A 13,240-nucleotide genomic window follows, 5' to 3' on the forward strand; every position below is an offset into this window, starting at 1 on the left:
CGGATTCGGATTGGCTGAGAGGGAAAAGAGTATGCGATTAATCAATAATAGTAAAACAACTGGTTTGATGCTGATCACGGCAATAATGTTCCATTAGTTATTGTATTGACTAACATGGACAAACATTGAACAATACATTCATTACTGTATTTATTTATCTTAAAGTAATAAAGGAAATCCAGGCGGCTGTTTTCACAGATTATTACACGGCTGTCTGGAATACTGAATTATGATTGGTCACTCGTGATATTTCAAGGTGTGTTATTCCCAAATAACAACCACTGCAACTAGTAACACAGGCTCATATGGTTACTTCATCATCTTGACTGTCAGTGAATAACGTATTCACTGACAGTCAAGATGATGAAGTAACCATATGAGCCTGTGTTACTAGTTGTATATATACATATTTATATGTTTATCTGTCACGTCGCTGTTTTATGACCGTGTGGAGCCATCTAGTGTCTCAATATTGCGCAGGTTAGTGTATACTCCATCAGCTATTTTAGTTTCTGTCAGCTTTGTGTTTTTGACTGTTTGGCGCCATCTTGTGTCTGAATGTTGCGCAGGTTAGTGTATACTCCATCAGCTGTTTTAGTTTCTGTCAGCTTTGTGTTTTTGACTCTTTGGCGCCATCTTGTGTCTGAATAATGCGCAGGTTAGTGTATACTCCATCAGCTGTTTTAGTTTCTGTCAGCTTTGTGTTTTTGACTCTTTGGCGCCATCTTGTGTCTAAATAATTTGCAGTGTAGTGTATACTCCATCAGCTGCTCTTATTTTTGTCTGATTTGCACTTATTTAAAAAAATTATAAATTATTGCAGCTCAAAATAATTTTTTATGTCTAATTTTTGTTTTGTGGCAAGTGGCCGTGTAATCAGTGGGATAAAGTACATCTATGAGGTTGTTTTTACAGAATATTACACAGCTGTCTTGAATGCTTCATTATGATTGGTCAGTTGCAACATTGCAAGGTATGTTATTCCCAGATAACAACCGCTGAAACTAATAACACAGACTCATCTGGTTACTTCATGGTCTTGACCATCAGTTTAGTTTAGTTTGTTTAATACAGTTAGTATGCTTTGTTATATTTATTTCTTTGATGTAAGCACCTCTAACTACCTCTTCTCCAACAGGTAAATTGTCATTTATTTATTGTAAATATTTTTCGTACACTGTACATCCTATTTTCACTAGTTTTCGCTGATAGTATGGGCATAAAATAATCAATTGCAGTGATATTTGGTTTTCAGTTACTCTTTCTCCATCCATTGGTCACACACGCACACACTAAACTATTATATGTTATGTCAAAATACCCTTAGTTTAATATTAACATCTAAAAGAATGTAACAGTACTTTTATTCCTTACTTAACAAGCACAACTTTGGATTTTAATAATTGCTAAATAACAAGTGTTGTAAAAGGATTGTTCATTCTTACTACATGTTAGCAAATACATTAACAACTGGACCATTCCTTTAAAGTGGAAATAAACTCCAAATAAATGTCATACCTTGTTGCTGATTATTAGTGTTGAAGTCTGCCTGTCCTCTGTGTCCCTTCCTGAATATTCCTGGTAAACACTTCAGGGGCCAAAACAAACTGCTTTTACTGCCAACACCGCTCTCTGTAACAGAGAAAGAACTCATTAAGCGCTTTTCTCTATCTTTTTTCTTGGGGGCTCAAATCATTATAACTTCCCAAATCATGTGACTCCGCCAGAGTTGTGACCGACATAGTAAACCAAAAATGGCCCCATGATAAACAGAGGGCCCATTTACATCTGGTATTATTCAATTCAAGCTTATTTCTATAATGCTTTTCACAATAATTATCGTTTTTAAAGCAGCTTTAAGTGTTCGACTGAAGGAAGAAACTCAATGTGATATTTAGTTTTTCTTTGATATGAATAAAATTTCTCCAGATGGCTTTATTAGCTTTATTTGAGTTTTTCTGGGGAGTCTAATAGTATTCAGGTACATGAATTCAATAATCAAATGTAAAATAACACCATATACTCTTCATTGTATGAATAATTAGATACAATAAAGCTTTGTCATATCTCAAAAGGTCATCATTTCTTGCGCCCGAATGTTTTAAACTCACCTGAAATGCGTAATTGAAATACTGAAATAGCCACAGGCCTTAAAATCACATGCAAATCATAAACTTTCACTCTATTAAACTTTGCAGTGACAACAAATTCGTACAATAAAAAATGCCTTTCTTACTTATTTTTTGGCTTCTTTGTAGGTATAACAATCATTTTCTTTTCAGCTTAGTCTATTTATTAATCCGGGGTCGCTACAGCGGAATGAACCGCCAACTTAACCAGCACGTTTTTCCGCAGCGGATGCTCTTCCAGCTGCAACCTATTTCTGGGAAACATCCACACACACTCACACTCATACACCACGGACAATTTAGCCTTCCCAATTCACCTATACCTCATGTCTTTGGACTGTAGGGGAAACCGGAGCACCCGGAGTAAACACATGTCAACGCAGGGAGAACATGCAAACTCCACACAGAAACACCAACTGACCCAGCCGAGGCTTGAACCAGCAACCTTCTTACTGTGAGGCGACAGCACTACCTACTGTGCCACTGCGTCCCCACTTTCCAGACTAGTAAAATATAAAAATATTGTTTTGTATTCAGAAATGTCAAAATTAATATGAGGTAAGCTCTTTTTTCTTAAAATACAAGTATTTTATAATTATCCCTCACTGGCAGATAATATAGCCTTTTTAAGGATAAATGTCTTTTAATTTTGACTTATTTTGGAAATCCAAACTTTTTTTTTTACCAAAACGCTTCTTGATTTAATAATGTTATTGCAGAAAGATATTTGCACTAGAATCACATTCAAAAGCACACTTGTATACACACTTATATACACACATACACTACGGACAATTTAGCTTCCCCAATTCACCTATACCACACATTTTTGGACTTGTGAGGGAAACCGGAGCACCTGGAAGAAACCCACGCCAACACCGGAAGAACATGCAAACTCCACACAGAAATGCCAACTGACCCAGCTGGGGCTCGAACCAGCGACCTTCTTGCTGTGAAGTAATTGTGCTACCCACTGTGCCACCGTGCTGCCCCGTTAACAAATTAATAACAATTAATTTTATTGAATTGTTTATAAAACGAAGACTATGCAGTTTTATTTTACATTTGATTATTCAATGACTGTGAATACAATAAAATGCTGATTATTTAATTAGTTTCTTTATCTTAATTGAATTTATCTGTGCTTGTAGATTGTTTCTTATATTTTATGCTTACAGACTCTCCTACAGAATCATCCCAATCAATCCAAAATTATAAATTCTTTCCAAATAGTTATTTAGTCATTTAGTGAGATTGTATTTACGTCAAAATATATATCAAAGAATAAAATAACATTGCAATGTTACATTTTTTCAATATCATGCAACCCTAATACGAATGTACAAATTAGGCTGTAAAATAAATAATTTATCCCTTTACATGCAATGATTTTGAAAGATATCAGCAAAAAAAAAAAGAGCAAAAAAAATGTTCTCACTATTTTCTCAGGTTTTCAATTGGGAAAAGACAGACAGACAACAATATTTCAACTGGACTGATCTTCAAAACCATTCAAGGTATGTATTTGACTTCATTTTAAAGCATAGAGTCTCCTCTTTCCATCTAATCTTTCCAAAAATGTCAGTTTTGAAATTTGGGTCACTTATTTTGCTGGATCAGATCACATATGATTACAGTAGATGCAATACTATAGCTGCATCGCAAGAACTCATATTAAACAACTTGTGTGTGTGTTTGTGTATAAACAACTTGTGTGTGTACGTGTGAGAGTAAAACATGTTTGATTATGTGCATACTATACTGTTTTGCATCAAATATGTGCTTGTTATGCCAACATGGAGGTTTCCTATTACTTTAGTTCTATTGACAAAAAAACAATCCATTGAATTTTGCTGATACTGAAACAAGAGTGAGCTAACGTTCTCTTTTTTTCCCAGACATTTTCTCTTTTTGGTGGGATTTCTAAATTTCCTAAATGTCTGTGATTCGGCTTTTGCTTTCTATAGTCATCGTAAGGTGTTACTTTATACCTTTTTCATTATCGCTGATTTGCAATACTTTTTTTTTTACTCATTTTTGACATGCTATTGTTAGTAATAATAGCTTTGCGTTTTTGTCTGCGTGACGCCATCTTGAGTCTGAATGTTGCGCAGGTTAGTGTATACTCCATCAGCTGTTTTAGTTTCTGTCAGCTTGGTTTTTTTGACTGTTTGGCGCCATCTTGTGTCTGAATAATGCGCAGGTTAGTGTATACTCCATCAGCTGTTTTGGTTTCTCTCAGCTTTGTGTTATTGACTGTTTGGCGCCATCTTGTGTCTGAATAATGTGCAGGTTAGTGTATACTCCATCAGCTGTTTTGGTTTCTCTCAGCTTTGTGTTTTTGACTGTTTGGCGCCATCTTGTGTCTGAATAATGCGCAGGTTAGTGTATACTCCATCAGCTGTTTTTGTTTCTGTCTGCTTTGTGTTTTTGACTGTTTGGCGCCATCTTGTGTCTGAATAATGTGCAGGTTAGTGTATACTCCATCAGCTGTTTTAGTTTCTCTCAGCTTTGTGTTTTTGACTGTTTGGCGCCATCTTGTGTCTGAATAATGCTCAGGTTAGTGTATACTCCATCAGCTGTTTTCGTTTCTGTCAGCTTTGTGTTTTTGACTGTTTGGCGCCATCTTGTGTCTAAATAATTTGCAGTTTAGTGTATACTCCATCAGCTGTTTTACTTTCTGTCAGCTTTGTGTTTTTAACTGTTTGGCGGCATCTTGTGTCTGAATAATGTTCAGGTTAGTGTATACTCCATCAGCTGTTTTCGTTTCTGTCAGCTTTGTATTTTTGACTGTTTGGCGCCATCTTGTGTCTGAATAATGCGCAGGTCAGCGTATACTCCATCAGCTGTTTTAGTTTCTCTCAGCTTTGTGTTTTTGACTGTTTGGCGCCATCTTGTGTCTGAATAATGCGCAGGTTAGTGTATACTCCATCAGCTGTTTTAGTTTCTCTCAGCTTTGTGTTTTTGACTGTTTGGCGCCATCTAGTGTCTGAATAATGTGCAGGTTAGTGTATACTCCATCAGCTGTTTTCATTTCTGTCAGCTTTGTGTTATTGACTGTTTGGCGCCATCTTGTGTCTGAATAATGCGCAGGTTAGTGTATACTCCATCAGCTGTTTTAGTTTCTGTCAGCTTGGTGTTTCTGACTGTTTGGCGCCATCTTGTGTCTGAATATTTCTGTCAGCTTGGTGTTTAATTAAGGAATTAATAAACTATTATGGCTCAGAACAAAGTTTTGTGTTTACTTTTTATATTTTGTGGCAAGTGGAAATGCAATAAGCGAGATAAAGTACATCCAAGAGGTTGTTTTGACAGAATATTAACTTAATGCAGAATAATAAATTAAAGACTCATGCTATACCTATTTTTGAAAGTCTCTGCCTACTGAATTATACATTCAGCATTAATGATCATGAAAAAAATGAGTCTAATTGTCTTTTTAATGAGTTCACTCTACTTAATTAAACATTTGTAAGAAACATATTTTTGGTATTATTTGTAATTTCAGCAATAAAAAAATGAATTGGTTATAAAAGGCTAAACAAAATCTGTAAAATCTATAGAATAAGCATGTGACTTGCTTAAAGTGACTTCACTTCCTCTGGCGGGAAGCTCTGGAAAGCATTGAAGCATGTCATTATTCTTCTCTCAGTCATTTGTGCAAAAGGTTTAGAATACACCAATAGTAGATGACTTATTTGTCAACTGTGTTATTGAGATATTTCAGTGAATTTCTCATTCTTTCTTTAAAAACAATAATAAGATGATAGCTAAAACAGCCTAAAATTGTGTTTAGACATTCATGGTTTGAAGTTACAATCTTCAGCTGAAGCACAAAAGGTGTAAAATGTCAACTTTGTTACAGTTTTAAAAGTTTAACACTAAGTTAAATAAAAATCAAATGTCCCCTATCCCATTTTAAGGGGCAGTTCACCTGAAATAATGTAAATTATGTTATGTTATATATAGTTTCAACATTTCTTCTTCAATAGTTTGTTTCTTCTGATGATCACAAAAGATGATGTTTTGAAGAATGCTGAAAACCGGTAACTGACTTCCATTGTATTTGTTTTTGTTCGTACTTTGGAAGTCAACGGTTACAACATGCTTCAAAATATCTTCTTTTCTGATCAACAGAAAAAAAGAACGGTTTATAACCACTTGAGGGAGATTAAATAGTGAGCAAATGAATTATTTGTATGTGTTAACTACCCCTTTAAGCATTTTGCATAATTCTTCTATAAATAGAACATGGATTAGATGGATAAATAGATGAATTCAGTTTACTGTAAATTAAACATTCATTGCATATCATCCCAGTTTAAGCAAAATGAATGAAACAGCATTGAAAATTGAGTTTCTGCAGGTTTCACAAAGTCAAAATTAAGACTTTAAAGACATTTTAAGACCATTATGAATGAATTTTCAGACTTATACAGGATTTTTTTTATATTATAATATAATTAATTGGTCCATATTGTAAATAAATTGTCAAAACAAGTTGTATGCATACACATTTTTCAACATAATTCATAATTCAATAGTCCTCCCCATATATGAACTATAATACATAGAGGACTTTTAACCAAACATTATTGTAAGGATGATAATTAAACGGTAATAATAATAACGGTAAACAGATATGAATAAAGTTTTATTATAATATTATAGCGTATATAGTATAGGTTTACATGGACATATAAAAATTAAGACCTGTCGATAATTATTTAAGTCAAAATCTCAGAGAATTTAAGACTTTTTGGGCCTAAAATTTCGTTCCAAGACTTTTTAAGATCCCGCGGACAGCTTGAATGAATATGCAAATAAATCACAGTTCGGTTTTGTCATGAAGCAATGAATGCTGAATGTCTAACCTGCAGACATTGAGCTCCTGACAGCCCTGCAGGCGTTTAGTCGGATCTCCTGCAACAAATCCGGGCTCTTGCTGACGTAGCGACCGCTCCATATGGCCTGCTGCGGGTGTCCGATAAACACCGATCGCATTGATCGATCCAAAATCAACAGCGAATCGCGACTGTCCGGTCGATTACGGGACGAATGAACGAGTCCCAGAAGAGCCGGCGGGAGCGCGTTTCTCCTCAGCCGACCCCGCACGTCCTTCAGGATCTCCCGCAAACACACTTGATTAGTTTTATCACACACATAATCCTGCGTGAAGATGAATATGACGAGCGAGCACGTCATGGCTCTCTTCTGTCCGCCGGTGTTTCTGCTGACGATTTTACGGTTTAACGGTTTCTCTGCGGATTTGGGCGAACTTTGAACACACCCTTCAGGATTGCACATGTTTGTTTGGGTTTTTATTTCGCCGTTAGTGTTAGCCGCGCTGATTTCTCCATTGTTAAACATATCAGCGATGAAGTCCTTTAAGACGGTGTCTCCATCAGGTCCGCTCGCAGCGCTGACTAAATGAACGTTACTTTTCCCACCGATTTGATGCAGAATCTCCTGGAATGGATCGTCATGGTCGATTTCCGCTGCCATTAGCAGTGAAACGTGTTTAATGTTGATTGTTTACGATTAGACAAAGTTGTCGTTATTTATAAAACTTCATTTTACGCCGAAATCTCGCTGTGAAAGTCGGCGAGGGAGGAGGAACATCTCCGGCTTTCACATGTAGGCGTGTTTATTTGCACATGATTGACAGGCTAGCCTTAAAGGCGTAAACTGTTCGTTTCATCTGATTGGCCTAGTATGTGAGTAGGCGGAGCTTATTTACGCATGATTGACAAGCTGGCTGTAATGTATGAAGTCGTGTGCTCATTCTGATTGGCCAAGACCAGGAATGGGCGGTGCTTGTTGCGAAAAACTACAAGATGATGCAGATTGAAAATAGTTTTTTAATCTGTATTATCTTTTAATCATATGCTTTAAAGTTTTTATGTTGTAAGTGCCTAATTTAATTAAAATAGAATTATTTTAACATATAAATTATAAATAAAAGAAGAAAACTTTTATTATTATAGATCCTTTCAATGATTTCTTCATTATTTTGAATCATAGCCTCAAAACAAAAGAGCCTTTTTTATTTTGATGAGTTAGATTTGTTACAATTAAGCCACAAGTTACAATTTGTTACACTTACATTATTATAAGCTTTTTTTTAAATTCACGTATATCCTTCATTAAAACAGAATATAAAATGTTAAAGCTATTAAAATCTATATTAAAAGGCATTAGGCAGATGTTTTTTTCAATAAATAACTAGCTTTGTAATGACTGATAAACTGAAGTCCTGGGTAAACAGTGCTGCTGACCTTTGACCGGTCTGTCTGTTTACAGTGAAAATGTTTGATTAAAATGTCAAACGGTGATACAATCAGTGTGTGGTTATTGATACTGTAAATTTGCTGACATTTATTTTGACATCTAACAGTATCAAACTTTTCAGTGTTAACTATCAATATTAAATACATTACAAAATGATTATGTTTAGCTGTTTTTACACAGCTAAGTAAAATTCATGCTTAGATAAAGTGCCAAGACAAAATGCTCCGTAAAGGCCAGACTAAATTATGCCTGCTTTGACCCACCTAGCGTAATAATAATAATACACAAGTCTATATGTACTGCATTTGATTCAGAAGACAGACTTTTGTATGTAATATTAACTGCACCATTTAGCTGCTATATATATATATATATATATATATATATATATATATATATATATATATATATATATATATATATATATATACAGTTGAAGTCAGAATTATTAGCCCCCCTGAATTATTAGCCCTAACATATTTCTAAACATAATAGTTTTAATAACTCATTTCTAATAACTGATTTATTTTATCTTTGCCATGATGACAGTAAATAATATTAGACTAGATATTGTTCAAGACACTTCTATACAGCTTAAAGTGACATTTAAAGGCTTAATTAGGTCAATTAAGTTAACTAGGCAGGTTAGGGTAATTAGGAAAGTTATTGTATAACGATGGTTTGTTCTGTAGACTATCGAAAAAAATAGCTAAAAGGGGCTAATAATTTTTACCTTAAAATGGATTTAAAAAAATTAAAAACTGCTGAAATACTGCTATTCTAGCTGAAATAAAGCAAATAAGACTTTCTCCAGAAGAAAAAATATTATCATAAATACTCTGAAAATTTTCTTGTCCTGTTAAACATCATTTGGGAAATATTAAAAAAAGAAAAACAATTCAAAGGAGGGATAATAATTCTGACTCAAAAAAGATTTATGCTGCTTATTTAAATTGCCTATTTAAAATGAGCTGAAACAACAGAATTCTTGAAATTTTTGGGGACAACTTAATTGTTTGACAACCGCAAATCAAAAAAAGTTGGGACAGTATGGCAAACACAAATAAAAAGAGAAAGTAGGGATTTCAAAATTTTTGTCTTGTTGAAATATCCATGGGTGTCCCTGGAAAAGAAGGCAGCAATCTCTATGTGCTTTTCAGCATTAATGGTGCATCACAGAAGTGCACGTTACCTTTGCCAAGGGCACTGACACAACCCCATGCCATGATAGACCCTGGCTTTTGGACTTGTTGCTGGTAACAGTCTGGATGATCCTTTTCTTCTTTAGACCGGAGCACAAGGTGTCTATTTCTTGGCAAAAAATACCTAAATACTGATTCATTTAACCACGTTTCCACTGTGCGTTTCCAAGCCCAGGGAAGTCGATAGCACTTCTTGACACTGTTAACATAGGGCTTCCTTTTGGCACAGTTTAGTTTTAACTGGCATTTATGGATGTAACTATGTATTGCGGTATTTGACATAGGTTTGCCGCAGTAGAGCTGAGCCCATGTGGTGATATGGCTTATAGATGAATGATGATTCTTGATGCAGTGCCGCCTGAGGGATCAGTGATCACGGTTGTTCAGCTTAGGCTTGCACTCTTGTCCTTTACACACTGAAATTCTTCCAGATTCCTTGAATCTTTTAATGATGTTCTGCACTGTTGAAGGTGAAATACCCAAATGTCTTCCTCTCTTTCTTTCTTTGAGGAGCATTTTTGAACATTTCAAAAATTTTCTCTTGTATTTGCTGGCAAACTGTTAATCCTCGGCCCATCTTTGCTCCTAAATGACTAGACCTTTCTTGGATGCTGCTTTTGTACCAAATCATAATTAAAATCACCTGTTGACATCACCTGTTTCACATTACATCATTATTTCACCAATTTACTTGATTACTGCCCTAAACTGCTCCTGTCACAACTTTTTCTGGAGTGTGTTGCAGGTCTGAAAGACAGCAAAGCATGTATATTTACAAATGAAATGAAGTTTACCAGACAAAACATGAGCTATTTTGTGTTCATATTGTCTGCAATGAAATACAAGTCAAAGACATTTTGGAAATCACTGCTTTTTAAATTTGCATTTTCAATACTGTCCTAACCTTTTCTGATTTGGGGTTGTATAATGAATTTAAATGCATTTAGAGAACATTTAAGAAGCAACTTAAAGCAAATCAGTCAACAGATATTAATGATGTAGGTTCACCAGCAGCACATTTATATGTAAATGTTTAAATATTTATTTTAAAGCCATTATTAATCTTCATTGACGATTCAAAACTTTTTGAACATATAATATCCAAATATAATAATAGGATAAATAATTGTAATTCATGTAATTTAAATAAATGATTACCAATAAAATACAATTTTGTCTCAAAAATGCTTTAAGGCTTTGATTTGGAGCAACAACAACAACAACAAAAAATAACACTTGCATCAGATGTATGTTTGGGATTTTGATCACTAACACAGAATAAAACCTGCTCCAGAGCAGGTTAACCGTGTAGTGTAAGTTACTGTGGTGAAAAAAACTGATCAAAATTGACCTACTTTCTTCATCCCGAAAAGTCAGAGTTTGCTTACGAGGGTAAAAACAGTTGAAACAGGGCTCGGGTGTCTTCAGCTCATGAAAACAGGGCATTTTGAAATGCTGGCTAGGTGAAAGGCTGGTAATTATTTTAAATTGACATAGTAGAGTAGAAATAAATGACAATGTTATTAGTCAACACAGGCTCATTCTGATTACGTACTCATATCTGCAGAGAACAAATCACGTCCCAGGAGCTACATTTTTTAGTAATTTTTGTTTGCGCGAATCCACCAGAGGCCACTGTGTACGCTTTTTCAGATCTCAAATTTAGCTGGTAAGTCCGAAAAGAAACGTCATCATACCTTCCCGTAGCGTTCGTTTTAAAAAAGAAATGCAGCCAAACGTACCTCTGGCTACATAATTTGCGATCTCCAAAAATATATATAGGGCTACGCTTTCAGAATGAGCCTGTGTTGTTATTATTAGTACATTTACATGTATGCTACTGTAATGTGAGGTGACGCTGGGCAAAGGGGAGTGCGAATTCAAACGCAGGGTTTATTATGCAGAGATTGGTCAGGCAAGCAACAGTCAACACAGGAGCAAACAGATGTATACGGGCAATCCAGAGTCGTGGTTAAAAAACAGGCTGATGGTCAAAAGACAGGCAGCAGACAACGTAAAACAAACAAAACAAAGCAAGGTTCAAACACTGAAAGGCAAGGAAAACGCGCATAATTTTCACAGTTCAGTATAACAAGATTATGCAATGAGAGTCTCGAAGTGAGCCGTATATATGTGTTGTGTAATCAGTCCATGAGCAGCATCAGCTGTGTGTCTTTGAGTCTAATCAAAGGACACTTGGAGCAGGTGTGTGTGTGTTGCATTACTAGATATCGTAGTCCAAATACCAGCGGATTTGTAGTCCTTATTAAGATCTGCATGTTTACAAGTGATCAGCACAGGCTGGATCCCTGGTGATTGTGACAGCTACATCCAGAATTTTTTATTGCACTTTTTTACCTATTGTCCTGAAAGACTTATCTACTAATATGTGTTTACAACATTACACACTACACAAATAAAAATACTAATACAGTTAAATTAAATAAATACATTGAAAATATGATGTTAACCCTTTTCCCTTCATTACGAATGTCTCTTATCACAGCATACCTGTCAACCCTCCTGTTTTTCCCGGGATTTACGGGCTATGATCCCGTAAAAGTATTTTCCCATATTTCTACAGTATTTTTAGTCTTTCTCTGAAGGGTGGCAAACAAACATTAAAGAGACGAGCCTATCTATACGCAACCCAACCGAATCACCAGGGGCCGCCCCTTGCTATTAAATGCGAGTCTGTTCTGTGCTTTTGCTTTGTTTAGGCATGAAAACACTTTGAAATTAATATAAAAACGGAATTCTCTTTCCTTTTCATTACAGGTGCCGTCTTCCCTTTATATGCAATCCTCAAAACAGTCATATAGTGGTGCATGACGGTCAGCTGATGCGCTCCGTAGTGATAGACACTGTTTCCCAAACGGATTCTGTACACGAGATTTGAAGCTGAGTCAAAGTCTGGGATTTGAGTGCGTGTTTAAACAGAGATATACACATAATTAAGAATAATAATATCTAAAGATGTCGATCTTGGTGTTTTTTATTTCAAACACAACTAATTTCATCGTAAATGAGCATAGAAAGTAGGAAAGCAATCGAAAGCTTTCATTATATCATTAGATCTGTGCATTTTTAAAGTGACACCAGTTATTTAATGTAATCAAATGAAAAAATCCCTTATTATTATGGTGGGCATATCCCTTGTTTTCACATCCCAATGTTGACAGGTATGTATCGCAGTCGAACTAAAATATATACAATAGAAATAAATAAATAACATTTAAGTGTTTTAAGCAGAAAAGAAAGTTATTTGGGGCAACATGGTGGCTCAGTGGTTAGCACTGTCACCTCACAGCAAGACAGTCGCTGGTTCAAGTCTCGGCTGGGCCAGTTGGCATTTCGGCGTAGAGTCTGCATGCTCTCCCTGTTATGGCGTGGATTTCCTCCGGGTGCTCCGGTTTCCCTAACAAGCCAAACGCATGTGCTATAGGTGAATTGAATAAGCCAAATGGCTGTAGTGTATGTGTGTATGGGTGTTTCCCAGTAGGGTTGTGGCTATAAGGGCATTCGCAGCGTAAACATAAGCTGGATAAGTTTCAGATTATTCCGCTGTAGTGACCCCTAATAGTAGAACTGTACATGGTCGGACAGAAGTTTTCTGTA

The 13,240-nt window shown here is 35.6% G+C and overlaps 1 protein-coding gene across 1 annotated transcript in view; it reads right to left on the bottom strand.

Moving 5' to 3' along the window:
* Positions 1-7,780, bottom strand: part of LOC130216043 (uncharacterized) — an 8,130-nt gene extending 350 nt beyond the window's left edge. Inside the window, exons 1-3 of the mRNA XM_056447938.1 lie at positions 7,004-7,780; positions 1,519-1,632; positions 1-14 (exon numbers count right to left, since the gene is read on the bottom strand). The exon at positions 1-14 is cut by the window's left edge and continues 350 nt beyond it. Of these exons, the coding sequence (XP_056303913.1) occupies positions 1-14; positions 1,519-1,632; positions 7,004-7,634 (759 nt within the window). The 5' untranslated portion in view covers positions 7,635-7,780. The remainder of the gene's footprint in view (positions 15-1,518; positions 1,633-7,003) is intronic.
* Between the last annotated feature and the right edge of the window lie 5,460 nt (positions 7,781-13,240).

This window comes from Danio aesculapii, chromosome 22 (genome assembly GCF_903798145.1).
Source record: "Danio aesculapii chromosome 22, fDanAes4.1, whole genome shotgun sequence".
In the NCBI taxonomy this organism is placed as follows: domain Eukaryota; kingdom Metazoa; phylum Chordata; class Actinopteri; order Cypriniformes; family Danionidae; genus Danio; species Danio aesculapii.